This window comes from Jaculus jaculus, chromosome 8, assembly GCF_020740685.1.
Source record: "Jaculus jaculus isolate mJacJac1 chromosome 8, mJacJac1.mat.Y.cur, whole genome shotgun sequence".
Classification (NCBI taxonomy): Eukaryota; Metazoa; Chordata; class Mammalia; order Rodentia; family Dipodidae; genus Jaculus; species Jaculus jaculus.
Window position 1 is genome coordinate 80918858 of NC_059109.1, and position 17417 is coordinate 80936274.

Here is a 17417-nt window from a genome sequence, read left to right on the forward strand (position 1 = left end):
CGAGGCCCACAGGGTTTGGCGGGGGTGTAAAGGGCAATGACTTGCCCAAGATCTTCGAGCTAATTAGCCAGCGTTAGGAGCATTCTAACCAGGCCTGAGCTCCGAATCTCCCGACCTGGTAAATCCAATTATCCAATTAGTTTTAGGTGCTCAGGCGGGCGAGTAGTCCTCACTCACGGAGGAGAGGGCCGACCCCAGGCTGACGCGAACTGCAGGATTTTGGCGCGTATTTTTTGTTGGCTGAGTGTTCTCGCCGGTGATTGGTCCAGGGCGCGACGGGTCGCGGCTGCTCCGTAGTCTGGACTGTACCTAGGCGGCGCCGCACTCTGCGGGCCTCCCGGGGGATGGGCCACCAGGAGTCTCCGCTGACCCGGGCTGCGGCGGGAGGTGCCGCTTACATAAAAAGGTTACGTAAAGGGCTCAGCTGGTGCGAGCACGAGGAGAGCCCCAGGAATCTGGAAGGGGGAGCGTCCCCAGCGAACGCCGCACGCCGGGCGTACACCGCCGCCTCGCGCCCGACTCGACCTCGGAGGCCAGCCGGGCCCGGAACGGACCTTCCCCCAGCGCACGGTCCGGGGGGAAACAGGGCTGTCCGGAAGTGGAACAGCGCGGGCCAGGTAAGGACTGGGGAAAGGCCCAAGCTACCCACCACTGCTCCGTCCACTAAAGGAAGCAGGGCCTTGGGTTTGTCGCGCTCTCACTTGAGCGACCTTACAGCCACTTTCGGCCACCGCTGCCCTTGGGACTAGGATCGGTCTTTTGGGCTTCTCTGGGGCTTACTTTAAAGGACTGTTTACACTTGGGAGAACCGCGTAGAGCGCGGGGAGGAGGGTTTAGACGGGACCTAGCGTGAGCCAAGACTAAGACGGCCCAAACCTCTCCTAGGGCGGTTGTCGTAGATGGTGAATGCCCATGCTTTTTGCTTTTCTTATTCTTGGGCTATAAATCGACCAAGAGGGCGGAAAGTTTGCGCTTTTCTTTCCGGGTCTCCCTCTGTGTCACTGCTCAGTGGTTCCGTCTCCCGCTTTCTTCCCCCTCCTGCGTTCAATCAGCCGCGGGGTCGACCTTCTTAAAGGAGCCGTGGCCGCGGCGGCGGAGGGACTCCCCCTACGGAGTACGCGCCTATTCTGCCCTTCGCGGCCTGCTTCTGTTCAGCGATTCTTCCACCCCCAGGTCCCCATCCAAGGTACTGCTCCTCGGCGTCCCGGGGCCAGACGGAGGGATGAGGCAGGGGGGGGCCGGGCGGCACCGTTGCTGCTCCCCCTGTCGCCCGCAGTCATGGAAACGGGGAAGGAGGACGGCTCCCGTAGAGGTACACAAAGCCCGGAGCGGAAAAGGCGAAGCCCAGTACCGAGGGTGCCCAGCGTAGAACTGAGGCCAGCGGCCCAGGCCATGGATGCGGTGGCAGCTGAGGCCCCGGGTGAGGCCTTCCTGGCCCGGCGGCGGCCGGAGGGCGGCGGCGGGGCTTCGCGGCCGCGCTACAGCCTATTGGCCGAGATCGGGCGCGGCAGCTACGGCGTGGTTTACGAGGCCGTGGCCGGGCGCAGCGGGGCCCGGGTGGCGGTCAAGAAGATCCGCTGCGATGCTCCGGAGAACGTGGAGTTGGCGCTGGCAGAATTCTGGGCCCTGACCAGCCTCAAGAGGCGCCACCAAAACATTGTGCAGTTTGAGGAGTGCGTCCTGCAGCGCAACGGTCTAGCACAGCGCATGAGTCATGGCAACAAGAGCTCACAGTTGTACCTGCGCTTGGTGGAAACCTCGCTCAAAGGTAGGAACGCCCTCGCAGGGTCTGGTCCCTACGCTCTCCGAACTCGTCGTCCTGTCTTCTAGCTTGCTAGGCCCTGGTCTTGCTGCTGTCACCTTCGCCCTGAGCCCAGACACACCCTTCTTGCCTAGGCATTGGGACCCTCTGTGTTTGTATGCCGGATCAGTCTGTGCCTCAAATGTTAGCCAACATTTTCATAAACAATAGCTTAAGCACTAACATTCATGTTAGTAAGTACTCAGTAAATCTGAGCTTTATTAAAAGCCTAGTACTTTTTAAAGGTGGATGGACAGCTAGAAGGGCAGCGTTGTTTGCAAAACTACGGTGCCCTCTCAACCCTCTATCATTTCTTCTTTTTCTTTCAACAAAAACCCTACCTGATCTACCCATTCCTGTGCCTTTCCTAGTTCCTAGTTTTCTGACACCCTCTGGTTTCAACCCCCAAGCTCCAGCATCCTCTTGAGATCCCCAACCCTTCATCCCAGGGCAGATAAGCAAGCCTGTTGATTTTCTGGCTTAGTCCTCTGGGACATGCAGATTAATAACCAACATATGTGGACTGTGAGTTGTCACATAACAAAATATAACATCTTTTCTAACTGTTGAAAAGTGGTTTTGTTTATAAAGAACATGGGGCTTCTTGAGGCCAAAAGGGCTTGTGGCCCAGAGAGAACTACAAGTATCCTAGGATCTGTTCAGAGGAGATGGGTAGTGGACTAGAAAAGTCTGAGGCTTTTTAGAGCTGGAGAATCCAAAGGTAAAAATTACATACTCAAGCCTCAGATATGGTCTGAGCACTAAAGCAACTTTAGTTAATGACTGTAAGTGTAAATTATATGCTCTTTCTATAAATAGAGAAACCAAGGCTTAGTGGTAAACAAATATAACTAACTTGATTAAGAAGGATAATCAGCTTGAAAGGTAAGTAAGTGGGACTCTGACCTCCAGGTTTCAAACCATGTACTTCTTGTATTTAGTGATCTGAACCCAATCTTCACTCATGACTTAGGTCCTTTCACTTGGGTAATGCAGCTTTCTCTACCCATGGTTGAACTGTTACTGGTGGGTTGGATTTGGGATTGGAGAGGCTGGTTTCCCTAAGATCTTTGTGGATTTTGAGAACTCCTTGAAAGGTTTCAAGTCAGTTTCACAGTGGATTGGATGGTGTGATCTGAGTCACTTTTCAAACTACACTGTCCTTTTCCCATTTTATCTGTCTGCTTTGAAAAGCCCACCATCCCCCCTGGGTGAATGCCTTTTATTTATTTATTTGAGAGCGAGAAAGGGGGGGTGCAGGGGGAGAGAGAATGGGTCCATTAGGACCTCCAGCCACTGCAAATGAACTCCAGACACATATACCACCCAGTGCATCTAGTTTACATGAACCCAAGTCCTTGGGCTTTGCAGTTGAATGCTTAACAGCTAAGCCATCTCTCCTGCCCTGCTTTTTGTTTTTTAAAAACTTCCCCAGGGAGAGTCATTTACTTTGTCTCTATTCTAGCTCAGTCCTTATTTTTTTTAAAGTCTTTATGCCCTTTGACTTCTTTATAGTTAATGAATGGTCTATACTTTGTATTTCAGGACTGCCTTGGAGTGTACACTTTTGCCTTGCCAAACACCTCAGTTCAGTGGTGCCAGTCTTGAACCTCACCTTCAGTTCACAGCCCTTGCTTACTCTCCTACTGTATAAATACTTTCAGACTTTCTTTACAGAAAGCCTCTGTAAGAGTTCTACAGTAAACACTGGCAAGTGATTAAGACTGTGGGCTTTGGGTTTACTCACATTCAGTCCTGGCTTGTCCTCAGCTGAACAGTGTAGGACACAAGCAAGTTTTAAAATCTGTGAGGAGCATGCTTTATCCTAAGATAGGTGTATCTATGTCATAAGGTTGCTGTGCATGTTGGGAATGTCAGTACTACTAAGATAAGAAGGAATTCACTTCCTCATTAAGGTCAGACTGCATTCTGAATCAAGTTCTTGTTGAAGCTTCCTAAAACCTTTTTTAAAACTACTGTATTTGGGCTGGACAAATGGCTTAACAGTTAAGGCACTTATCTGCAAAGCCAAAGGGTTTAGGTTCGATTCCCCAGTACCCATGTAAAGCCACGCTAAGGTATTACAAGCATCTGGAGTTCATTTGCAGTGGCTAGAGGCCCTAGCCAATTCTCTCTGTGTCTCCTTCTTTCTCTTAAGTAAATAAATGAGTAAGTAAAATATTTTTTTTAAATACTTTGTTTATTTGTTGGAGGGGAGGGGAAAAGAGAGAGAGAGAGAAAGAGAAAATGGGCATGCCAGGGCCTATAGCCATTGCAAATGAACTCCAGATGCATGGCTTATGTGGGTACTGGGGAATCGAACCCGGGCCGTTAGGCTGCACAGGCTAGTACCTTAACTGCTAATCCATCTCTCCAGCCCAGTCTAAAACTTTTTTGAACATGGAATACATCTTATTTTCTGTATGGTCAGCAATATTAAGTTTCCAACAACACTAGTATTTTCATCCTCCCTTTGTAGAAGTAGGAAAATGAAGTATTTCCCTTTGGGCTACATACTTAGGAAATTGTCCTCTTGAGTTTGGAGTCTTAACTATTTGAGCTTCTTCAGTGGCTGGGCTCGAAGATAGCGAAGTGAAATGAAGAAAGTGTATATTGTCTCTGCTTATTAAAACGACAGTCACACATGTCATGTGTCACCCTAGCAAGTACATAATCAAGTTTTGTTTTTGAACATTAAAGTGGGGAACAAAGACCCAAATTTCTCCAGGTTAAGTATTTCTGACCCCAGTTTCCAAGGTACTTTTGTCTTGATCAGTCCTATGGCTCTGGGTCTTATAGCATACTGCTGCTGTCCAGTAATGTCAGAGCAAGAAAAAATTCTAGAGAAAAGTTCTTGAAGCTAGGAAGATGGCTCAGCAGTAAAAAGAATTTGCCTGCAAAGCATACTGGCACAGGTTCAATTCCCAAGCCACCCATGTAAAGCTGGATGCAAAAAGTTGCTCAAATGTCTGGCTTTCTCTTAGAGCAGCAAGGGGCCCTTGTGTGTGCACACATAAATAAATAAATAATAAAAATTAAAAGTTCTTTGTAGTCATCATTTATCCAATCTCCTGAAATTTTCAAATAGGTCAAGGTGACTGTCTGCCTTGAAGTGTTAGGCACAAACTTTTAAAAAAAATATGCTTTTATTTATTTATTTGCAAGGGATAGAAGTCAGATAGAGAGAATGGGTGTGCCTGGGCCTCCAGCTGCTGCAAATGAACTCCAGATGCATGCTCCACTATGCATCTGGTTTTACATGGGGACTGGGGAGTCAAATTCTAGGCTTTGTAGGCAGAAGCCATTTCTCCAGCTCAAGTATTTGAAGGGGAAGAAGAAAAGCAAAAACTTATTTACCGACTTTGCTTATATTTGAAATTTGAAGACTACAAAAGATTTATATGATAGAGTCAGTGGGGGAAAAATGTCAGGTTAGCTCATTAACAAGGGCTTTGTGGAGGATATTATAAAGAATTAAGAGAATCAAGGGTTAGCAGAGAAGGTTGGCTTGAAAAGAGGCCATTCAGGCCATCAGTGGCAAAGAAAAGTTAAAGAAGAATCAGGCTGACCTGGATCTTAGTCTGTAGCTCCAGGCTAGTCTTTTGGTTTTTCAAGATATAATCTTGCCCAGGCTGACCTGGAATTAGTCTCAGGGTGGCCTCAAACTCCTGGCAATCCTAGCTCTGCCTCCCAAGTGCTGGGATTAAAGGTTTGTGCTACCACTCCTGGCTTTTTTTTTTTTTTAACTTTATTGGCAACTTTCATAAGTGTAAACACTATACTATGACCACAATCCCTTCCCATACTCCGCCTTTTCCACTCTCAAATCCCACCCCCATTGAATACCTTATTTCCAACTAGTCTGATTTTAATGTCATCATTGTTTTCCTCCTGTCATGCAGCTCTTATGTAGATTGCATCAGCCACTGTAAATTCAAAGCCACTTTGTATCTGGAAGGTAGCACTGTAAGCAGTCCTATCCTTCCTTTGGCTGTTATATTCTTTCACTTAGTGTTGAACACTCCACTTTCACATCTCAGCACTTTGTTGAGTTTTGAGTCTCCCCAGTTTTTATCTGCACAGAGAAGCTTCTCTAACCAAAAGTGAGAGTAGCATTACTATGTGGCCTAAACATAAGTATTTAGAAGGGTCTCTGTTTGGTGAGCATAGTATGTCCATTTAATCAGACAATAGTAGTAGTTTCCCCCTTAGGACTTATGACTTCCCAGCCTAAGGGCTTTTGATAAGGTTTTTAGTAGCAGGCAGAAATTGCCTCCCATGGATTGGATCTCAAATCCAATCAGAAAGCAGTTGGTTTTCCCAAATAGACATGCCATCATTGCACCAGTTAGTACTTTTGGCTTGCCATTTTGGCCTTGAACTCATGGTGATCCTCCTATGTGCTGGGATTAAAGACATGTGCCATCATGCCTTGCTGAAGATTTATTCTTATTATTGGGCCAGTAGAATATTTTCTCCCTTTCATCTCAACATCTCAGTAAATATTCAGAAATTATTTCTATAGTCTCAAGCAATAGCTTGTTTTGTAAATAATTTATTATCAAAAATGAACAGTGTTCTTTTAAAAAATATTTATTCATAAGCACAGAGACAGAGGAGAGAGAGATAGCACACCGGGATCCTAGCCACTATAGACAAATACCAGATGCATGCACCACATTGTGCATCTGGTTTTAAGTGGTACTGGGGAATCAACCCAAGTCCTTAGACTTTGCTGGCAGGCACCTTAACTGCTGAGCCACCTTCCCAGCCCAGAAACCATGTTCTTTGTTATATTTCACTTCTGTACATCTTGTCTTTCCTTTGTGAGCACAGACTAGACAAGTACTACAGTATACTATCAGAACTGGACTTAGATGTCTCATGTGGTGTCCTCTTTGGTGAGGGGGGTTGATGAGATAGGGTCTCGCTGTAGCCCAGGCTGACCTGGAATTCACTGTGCAGTCTCAGGCTGGCCTTGAACTCATTACAATCCTTCTACCTCAGCCTTCTGGGACTAAAGGTGTGATCCACCACACCTGGCCGTTTGTTTTTTAAGACTCAAACGTGCTATGTAGCAGAGGATGACATCGAAATTCTCTATTCTTGCCCTCTCCTTCCAAGTGCTCAACATTGGCCAGTGTCCGTAGTGTAGTGGTTATCACATTTGCCTCGCACCAGGTGCTCAACATCAATCTAGGGTGTTATGCATGCTGGGCAAGTACGTTTATATTTTATTTATTTGAGGGGGGGTGCAGAGAGAATGGGCACTCCAGGGCCACTGCATATCAACTCTAGATGCATATGCCACTTTGTATATCTGACTTTAAATTGGTTCTGTGGAATCAAACCTGGGCCCTTTGGCTTTGCAGGCAAGCGCCTTAAGTGCTGAGCCATCTCTGTAGCCCAAGCACCAGCGTTTTTAAAAACATATTAACAATCCTGCAGGTTAGGTTGATGGGTTGATATTCGTGCCTTTAACTTTCAAGTGCTTTTTACACAAACCAGAATTAAGGCATCAACATTTGCTTTAATCCTTGCTTTCCTTTGCTAAAAGCCCTGCTCTGAATGGTCCCAAAGCTGATCACTGCCAACTGGAAGGCAACAAGCAGGCCTGACTCATTTTCAAACTCAGAAATTTATTGCTCTAAATTTAGATCCTTCTGACCAACAGGAGAAACCTCTCCCAAGCAGACAAAAATTGAAAACTCATGAAACTAGAAATTTGAAAGTGCTGGGAGCTTAACATTCTTAGTTTGATAAGATACTGATTCTGCTTTGATGTTTATTGTCCTCAAAGTACCTCTGTTAGCTCAAGATATGTGGGAATGTAGGCTTTTGGGAAACGATACTGCCTGCACACCAGTGCTGAGTGGGCTGCTGTGAAGCAGGTTGCCATATTAAAAGGGGCTTCACTAACTTGTCCATGAGACGTGTGCACCCAAGTGATGGTACCACAAGGTCAAAACTGGTGGCATCTTAGTAAACAGGTTCGAACTGAGGGTTTCAAGGGACCCAAGGTCTAGCAATGATTGTGAGTTACTGAATACCTAAGGAAACATGGGAAATGAGCAGAAGCACGGCCCCTTGCCCAGGCTTCTAGAAAGCAAGTCTGAATTCTCCACTGTGGCTAGGGAGTTTAGAGAGCTCTCAGGTGCACAAAGCTGCATGGTCTTTGGCAACTTTGACATAGTTAGAAGAAACATTAAGGACTGTCTGAATTAATGGGCTACAGTAGAACACTGGATTTGGGATCCAGAAGTTTTAGTCCCAATTTCACTCCATTAAAAAGAACTGAAGCTTGTTGCTAAGCCACATGTAATACAAGCTTTTGGAGGGTGAGGCAGGAAGAGTGCCTCAAATTCAAGACTAGACAGGGGGATAGAGTAAGTTTCAAGCCAGCCTAGTCTACAAAATGAGATTTTGTGACAAAAAAACACTGTGTGTGTGTGTTGGGGGGATGGTCAGAAGTTGGCAGTGAATGCCTGCCTTTATTGTTTTCTACCTTCCCTTTTAAATATTTAGTCATTTATTTGAGGTAGAGAATGGGCACACTCAGGGCCTTCTGCCTCCAGATGCATGTGCCACTTTTTGTATCTAGCTTTATGTAGGTGCTGGAGAATTGAACCCTGGGCCATCAGACTTTGAAGCGCTTTTAACCTCTGAGTCATCTCTCCAGCCCTCTCTATCTATCTTTTATTTCTACTTTTATTTTATTTCTCACTTGAACCCAGAGCTCCTAGTTCAGCTAGTTTAGCTACCTAGCTTGCCCTGGGGTCCCCTGTCTCTACCTCCCCATCCCAGTGCTGGGATTACACTATGCCCACCCTTTACATGGGTGCCGGGGGTCTGAACTCTGGTTGTCATGCTTGACCCATTGAGCCATCCCCCCAGCTCCTCAAAACCAGTTTTTGAAGTGAATACTATGATAATATTTGACAGGTGAGACAACTGAGGCCCTGAGATTAATGAAATTGCTGTGTTTAAAATAACTAAGCAAGTAACCAAGCCAGGTTTCAAGCTCAGGCATTCTAACTTGAGCGTCTTAACTACTATGAAGCATATCCTGGATAGATGGCTTAAATTCATACTTCTGTTTTCCTTGGTTGTAAAAATGGTAGAATCATAATGTACTTAGTAAGCTAATGGCTACTATTTGTTGAATAGCACATTAGTTAGTGCTTGTGGCACTGCTTTCTGTGTGTGCTATCCATGTATCTCAGCCTTCTGTGTGAGCTGTTCATGTATCAGCTGCCAAGGATGTGGCACCTGTGTGTTCATGTGTGTGAGTGCAAGTGCACAGATCAGAGGCAACATCTGGGTATTGGTCTTTGCCTTCCACCTCATTTGAGGCATGTCTCTTTTGTTCACCAGGCTAGTTGACCCATGAGCTTCTGGGTTCTGCTCTGTCTCCCATCTCATTATAGGCATGCTGGGATACAGAAAACTATCATAGCTTCTGGCTTTTATGTGGGTTCTGGGAATCTGAACTCATGTGTATGGCAAGTGCTTGATCCATTGAGCCATCTTCCCAGCTCCCTTCCCACCCCCCCCCCATCTGCCCTTGAGTGTTTTGGACAGTTGTGTAGACTTCTTTTTTGCTACTGTGTGCTTCTGTATGCCGTGGAGATTTTAGATAGGGGATTTTGCCCTAGGAAGTACAAACAACTCTGACTTATTGATTGGTTAATTTGAGATGCATTGGAAGACTTTTTATACTGTAAATTATCAGGGAGAAATTAGCTTCCTAGTAGAACAGCAGTTCTAATTGAATTTGTTCTTTATATGGCCATCTTTGGGACTAGGAATTCTCCTGAGGGACTCAAATTCTAAATCCTTACCTAATTACCTATAATGCACATATTCTGCATGCAGTGGACAGGTTGAAGGAGTAGCTGCCCTCTTGCCAATGACCAAAGTAAAAGTAATGAAATTCAGCATATTTTACCTGATTGTTGTGGAAGACTAGGGACAGATGAGGCTAACTAGAGAGTCAGGCACCAGATTTGGTCTCTGTGCTCAGCTTCACTATTTCACTCCCCCCACATTTTTTTAAACCTCCCCACATCATGATTCTTATCTTGGCCTATTCCCTGTCCTCGTGGTAGGAAAGCCAAAACTTGATTATATGCCCAGTCTAATGAAGAAGATGGTTATGGTGAACGGATGTGACTTCACGGCAGCCCAAAGATGCTCTAGACATACTGCCTCCAATATTGTTGACTTCAGAGGCAGGAATAAATGGGTATAAAGTCAGAAATGACCTTGGCAAGAGGGGCCTGGCTGTGTGGCAAGACTTCTTGCACATAGATAGGCATTTGAAACCAGACTGCCATGGCTTGTTCCAATGCTGCCTGGCTGGTTAGCCTCCATGTTTATTTTTATTTTTATTTTTTTTCTTCCATATTAAAAAATTTATTTATTTGAGAGAGAGTGAAAGAGGGAGAGAGAGCATACCAGGGCCTCTAGCCATTGCAAATGAACTCCAGATGCATGTGCCACCTTGTACATCTGGCTTTTTGTGAGTACTGGGCAATCGAACCTGGGTCCTTTGGCTTTGCTAGCAAGTGCCTTAACCACTAAGCCATCTTTTCAGTCTCCACTCCCCCACCAGGTTTTTTGTTGTTTGTCTTTGGGGGGGGGGGTTGTATTTTGAGGTTAGGGTCTTGTTCTATCCTAGGCTGACCTGGAATTCACTATGTAGTCTGAGGCTGGCCTTGAACTCACAGCAATACTTTTACCTCTGAGGCCTTCCAAGTTCTGGGTTAAAGGCATGCACCACCATGCCTGGCCCACTTTTTTCATTGACTGGTTCTTACTGTGTAGCCCAGACTGGTCTTGAACTCAGCAATTCTCTTGTCTCAGCCTCCCTGGTGCTGGGATTGCAGGTATAAACCACCATGCCTAGCAGAATTCATGTTTTAATAAGGTACTTGGTAACATTCCAAGTAGTGATAGCTAGTCTTTTATAATACTTCCCTATTCATTTTCTCATTGAATCCTGTGCTGAGTAGGTGATTTTGTAACTTGATGTTTCAGATGAGTACAGTCACAATCCATTAAGGTCAAGTAGACTGTCCAGTATGACTAGTGAAGGATGGAGCACAAGATTTACATCCAGATGTTCTTCCAATTTCTGTATTGTCTTATGATAGTGGTCATATTGGATAGCTGCCAGTGGTGCCCAGAAACCTTAACACAGTTAACACAGTAGTTACCTGCTTTGGTGACCAGATACCATTTAATGTACTTTAGCTGTCATTATTAAACCTACGCCAGCCTGATGATGGAGGTGTTTTTTAGTTTATGGAAAGTGAAACCAGTGCTTAGACTGGTAGGTCATAGCTATTTAATGGATGGGTGTAGAGGAAAGATGTTGATGCCAGGCCTGGTTGGCACTACAACCCATCCTTACACTTGTAGGCCTGTGGGTTCCTACTTGGCTTCTGGAGGACACTACCTCTGGTCTGGCAGCAGTTGCAGCAGTACTTTAGACATACCAACATAATACCCAGCCTCTTTGTAGTGACATGACATGCCACTGGGTTGGCCCATGTCTACAGCTTGTCAGAACTGATATTTACCTGAACCAATCCTTAAAATTTGTGTGTGTGTGTGTGTGTGTGTGTGTGTACACATACATATACACATACACTTTTTAAAGCAGGGTCCCACTCTAGCCCAATTGACCTGGACTTCATTCTGTAACCCGGGCTGGTCTTGATCTCTCAGTGATCTTCCTACCTCAGCCTCCTGAATGCTAGGATTAAAGGTATGTACCACCCCACCTTGCTCAAAGTGAAATAATTTGATCCACAGTGCTTAGCTAATCAAAAGCAGGTAGTTAATTACAGTTAAGTTGGTTTTATCTAATCCTTTTTCATTCATGATTTTGTAATATTCTACATCTTTTTCCCTTCATAGTCACATAAATAAGCTTTTGTTGAAGTACAATATGGTTCTTGGTTTTTTGATTGTTTGTTTGAGATAGGGTCTCACTCTAGCCCAGTCTGACCTGGAACTCACTTTGTAATTCAGGCTGGCTGTGAACTCATGGCGATACCCCAATCTTAACCTTCCAAGTGTTGGATTTAAGGGCATGAACTATCATGTTCAGTTTGTCTAGTCCTTCACTTTATTTGTGTCGTATAAAGTACTATTTCTGATTTTTTTCTCTTTTATTTTTATTTTGGTGTGTGTGTGTGTATACACGCTTGGGCATACACACATGAAATTATGTAGACCAGAGGAGATGATAGGGTGTCCTCTTACTGTTTCTGCTTATTTCCTTAAAATGGAGTCTCTCACTAAACTCAGAGATGCTATTTTTTTGTCAGATTGGCTGACCAGCAAGTCCCAGCAATGCTCAGGTCTCCTCTCCACAGGGCTGGAGTTACAGGCATGCATGATGCATGGAGCTCAGGGCAAATCATGCTCTCATGCTCAAGCAGCAAGTGCTCTTACCCACTGAGCCATCTCCCTAGCCCCCAGATTTTGTTTTTATGTTGTGTCTTTTTGCTGACAGTGGGAATTTGTTGCTTTTTTTGCCCATTTAGAATTAGCATTTCTAAGCCTTATGATAATGTTAATTAGCCCTCATAGTGGCACATTTAAGTCTATCAAAATCCTACACCAAAAAAATGAATCTGCATGTTAGACAGTCCAGCATTAGAGTCTTGATGAACCCTAAGCTCCTTGGGTTTGGAGTTTGCTTATAAGGAGCTTGTGCTGCCAGGGGAAGTAGTAGAGTGGCCAGGTGTGAAACTGCTGCTCTAGCACTAAGAGACCATGGTAGAGCTCGTGAGGAGCCAGGCTATGGAGACCCTGGGTCCCACCCCGTTAGCTGTGAGAGCTCAGGCAAGTTCATCTTTTGAGCTTCAGTTCTTCTCACCTGAAAATGAGGATGTTATGACAAGAATTGGAATTTGGAGTGAGAAGAGATAATTGGTTAAAATGTTCTGAATTCTTCCATTTCATCACATGAGGCAAGTTACTAAGTTCTGTTGATCAGTACCTGCTAGCCTTTCTTCTGTACTCTCTGTTGTTTTCTCTTGCCTATCCCTACTCCTCTTGGCTTCAGAACTTCTGATGAATTCTCAAATGTTTACCTGTCTTCAGCACACAACCCCTCTAGCACCTTTAACCTGCCACATCCACATGCCAACTTTGCATATTTTTAAAAAACATTTTATTTATTTATTTATTTGAGAAAGAGAGAGAGAGAGAGAATGGGTGTATCAGGGCATCTAGCCACTGCAGACGAACTCCAGATGCATGCGTCACCTTGTACATGTGATTTTACCTGGGTACTGGGGAATTGAACCTGTGTCCTTTACAGGCAAGTGCCTTAACCGCTAAGCCATCTCTCCAGCCCCACTTTGGGCATTTTTGAGTTACTCTTTTTTTCCTTTCCTGGATTCTTATAGCCTAGGTCAGCATTATAAAGTCTAGTTGGCTGACTTATTTCCCTTTTTCCCTCAGTTGCCGTAGTTATCAGCTTTGCATATAAAATAATCATTCCCCCACCCTACATCCCCACACCAGAAGTTGCACTGTTATATTATGCAGTCTCTGTAGAAGAAGTTTTTATCTTTGAGACATGTATCCCAAGCTGGCATCAAACTTGCTACATAGCCCAGGATAACTGAACTCCCGATTCTCCACTTCCATATCACTGGATTACTGGCTTATGCTACTAGCACCTGATCTTATACAGTGCTAGGGATCAAACCCAGGACTTTGTGCATGCTAAGCAAGGCCTCTACCAATTGAGCTATATCTCTAGAAGGAATTTGATGGCTGTTTAATCCTTTCTTCTCTGCCTGTATCACCAGCAAAGAGTCCTTGCCATCTTTTTTCTGTGTGTTTCTTCTACCATAAGATGGGTTTGGGCTTGAGTTGGTGGCTTCATTTTGTAGCTTTTAGGCAGAAAGCATCAGCCTACTACTTGCCTGTAATCTAGAAAGAGGATTATGGGAGAGGAAACAATTATCTAAAATAAAAAAAATTTAAAGCCATCTGCCCTTAACTGTTCTACCTGTATTGTTTTGTTTGTAATACAAACAAATAAATTATATAATTGCAGGGGAAGCAAGGTCTGTCAGATTGTGGTTAAAAACCTAAGCTTTTGTGAAGTTATCTTGGCTTAGCCTGGTACTCCCACAGCCCTGGCTTTGAGGGATTGGACCCCTTGGTGTTTTCAAGGTTTGGGGTGGAGTGAGGACCCTTCGGGTTCTCTAGTCTCTGTAGTATGATATTGTAAAGTAAATGGCTAGGAAAAAGAACACCCTGGCAGAAACTGAGGAAATGCACCCTCAGCTTTTTTTGATATACCAGACTTGGAGCCATGAGACCTGTTTTAAGGTCTTGACTGTAATATAAATTATAAATGATCCCCCGCACCTAAATCAAATCCTTTCACTTGCAGGTCTAGCCTTTCTATGAGCAAAAGAAATACATCTCATCTGCCTACTTTAACTTAGTTTGTGGGGCATTTGTCATCAAATACCTACCACATAGGGACTCAGTATGCTCTGACTTGCTTTATGAAGAATTTGGAGATTCGTTTAAAGATACCAGCCACAGGCTGGAGAAATGGCTTAGTAGTTAAGGCAATTGCCTGTAAAGCCAAAGAACCCAGGTTCAATTCCCCAGGATCCACGTAAACTAGATGCACAAGAAGACACACTTGGTTTGCAGTGGCTAGAGGCCTTGGCATGCCCATTCTCTCTCTCTCTCTCTCTCTCTCTCTCTCTCTCTCTCTCTCTCTCTCTCAAATAAAGAAAAAATATATTTTTTAAAAAAGATACCAGTCACCAGCTTTCTTGGTTTTAAGCCACTGTATCTCAATTCTACCTTAGGCATTTGCTTTGGATTTCACTGTTCCCTGTAGGCTTGCCATCTATACCTGTCTGATCCACTTATCTCCTGTCTCAGTTCCCTCCTTGCATGTCTGTGCTAATCTACTGCCTGTCCTTTAAGGGTGCCTCAGGTTCTTCCCCTTGTGGCTTTTCAGATCTGGAGAGTACTGCCCCCCACCCTTTATTTTATTTATTTTTTTTTCTTTTGGTTTTTCAAAGTAGGGTCTCACTCTGGTCCAGGCTGACCTGGAATTAACTGTCATCTCAGGGTGGCCTTGAACTCATGGCAGTCCTCCTACCTGTGCCTCCCGAGTGCTGGAATTAAAGGCATGCGCCACCACGCCCAGCTACCCCTCACCCTTTATTGATAGATGTTGACCTTGGTATCATATGGCTTATGATTGCTATCATAGGCACCTGTGAAACCAAGCTTCATAGAGCCAGAAGAATGATATATACCTGTCCTGTGGTGGGCTAGCAAAAGATATGAATGGACTACACTGTGCTTCTGAAGTAAAACTGTAATACCATTTTGCATGTAGTAAACAAGAATCCCTAAATCAGGAAAAAAGAGAGGGGAGAGTATAAATATAAAGTAAAGTAAAAGTAAAATATAAAGTAAAATAAATATAAAGTAAAGTAGCAATAAGAGAAGCCACTGGCTCATCATCCCAGTGCTCAGGAGGCTGAGGTGAGAAAATGAGTTCCAAGCCAGATTAGACTACAGCAAGAAGACGGCAGAGCACACTGAGAGCCTTCTTGCATGCTTTACAGCCTCTCTCTCCCAGTAGCCCTGGGAGATGTGAGTAGAATCTTTTTTAAAAAATTTTTTTTTATTTATTCATTTACTTATTAGAGAGAGAAAAAATGAAAATGGGCACTCTAGGATCTCCAGCCACTGCAAACAAACTCCAGATGCATGCACCATTTTGTGCATCTAGTGTACATAGGTACTGGGGAATTAAACTTGGGTCCTTAAGCTTCACAGACAAGTGTCCTAACCTCTAAGCCATCTCTCCAGCCCCATGGGAGGAATCTTGCTCTAGGTGGAGAAACTATGAAGAAACAACATGGGTATGCATCAGCAAATCCATGTTCCTATTCAGACCTCTTAATTTCAAACCCCAGGTGCTTGACACCAGTTCTTAACGCCTATGCCATACCTTGACTTGTCTTGTTGTGGGTCCTTTTGGCGCAGTTATTTGTCACCACCTTCATTCTTACACTAACATAGTACATTCTTTTGGTACAAAAATGATATGAATGTCCACTTAAGCTCTTTCCTGTCCTCCTTTGATTTAGGAGAAAGAATCCTGGGCTATGCTGAGGAGCCCTGCTATCTCTGGTTTGTCATGGAGTTCTGTGAAGGTGGAGACCTCAATCAGTATGTCCTGTCCCGGAGACCAGATCCAGCCACCAACAAAAGCTTCATGCTACAGCTCACAAGCGCCATTGCCTTCCTGCACAAAAACCACATCGTGCACAGGGACCTAAAGCCAGACAACATTCTCATCACAGAGAGGTCTGGCACTCCCATCCTCAAGGTGGCAGACTTTGGACTGAGCAAGGTCTGTGCTGGGCTGGCACCTCGAGGCAAAGAGGGCAATCAAGACAACAAAAATGTGAATGTGAATAAATACTGGCTGTCCTCAGCCTGTGGCTCAGACTTCTACATGGCTCCTGAAGTCTGGGAAGGACACTATACAGCCAAGGCAGACATCTTTGCCCTGGGCATTATCATTTGGGCAATGATAGAAAGGATCACTTTCATTGACTCTGAGACCAAGAAGGAGCTCCTGGGGACCTACATTAAACAAGGGACTGAGATCGTCCCTGTTGGTGAGGCGCTGCTAGAAAACCCAAAGATGGAGTTGCACATCCCCCAGAAACGTAGGACTTCCATGTCTGAGGGGATCAAGCAGCTCTTGAAAGATATGTTAGCTGCTAACCCGCAGGACCGGCCTGATGCCTTTGAACTTGAAACCAGAATGGACCAGGTCACATGTGCTGCTTAAACTTCAGGGCTGAACGTCTTGCGTGTTTTTAAACTAGGTGAGTGCTTTCTTCTTGTCTGTGTATGTTGCCTGTGCCAGATCCTTTTCCTGGACTCTGTCCTAGACTGGAGTGGTGTCCACCAGCCCTGAGGAACTGGGGAGAAATTCCAGGGTTGGTGAGAAGTGAGGGGCTTGTTATCAAAGATCATCCCCAAGTCTTGAGTAGAGGAGCTAGATGAGGTAATCTATCTGTTCATTCATCTGGTTCTGTCTACAGGATTTAAGTCTTTTGTTGTTGTTCTGTTTTTGTTTTTTCGAGGTGGAGTCTCACTCTACCTTGGGCTGACCTGGAATTCACTTTGTAGTCTCAGGGTGGCCCTCATGGTGATCCATCTACCTTTGCCTCCCTCCTGGGATTATGGGATTAAAGGTGTGCACTACCACGCCCGGATCTACAGGATTTAAATATTGATGAAGCAAAGGACATTGTTTCTCCCTCATTTCTCAATAGTGATTTGAGTATCCCTCTCATACTTCAAACAGATAGCTTCCAGTAATTATACGTGCATTATATGTACCGTACTTTAACTGTTGTCTTGCTTGAGAGTTTAGGTATCCAATTTTCTCCATTTTAGAGACTATTCTTATATGGAAACCTTTGCTTGATTAGCAGACTGAGTTTCCCTGTCCCCATGAACTCTGGAGCTTAAATTATTCAGGGACAGAAATGATTATCAGTTTTGATCACTTAGTTAAAGTAAG

The 17417-nt window shown here is 44.7% G+C and overlaps 1 protein-coding gene across 1 annotated transcript in view; it reads left to right on the plus strand.

Annotated features, from left to right (window-relative positions):
• The first annotated feature begins 284 nt into the window (after positions 1-284).
• Stk35 (serine/threonine kinase 35) overlaps positions 285-17417 on the plus strand; it is a 44597-nt gene continuing 27464 nt past the window's right edge. The window contains exons 1-3 of the mRNA XM_004661457.2: positions 285-617; positions 1174-1768; positions 15964-16713. Of these exons, the coding sequence (XP_004661514.2) occupies positions 345-617; positions 1174-1768; positions 15964-16676 (1581 nt within the window). The 5' untranslated portion in view covers positions 285-344 and the 3' untranslated portion in view covers positions 16677-16713. The remainder of the gene's footprint in view (positions 618-1173; positions 1769-15963; positions 16714-17417) is intronic.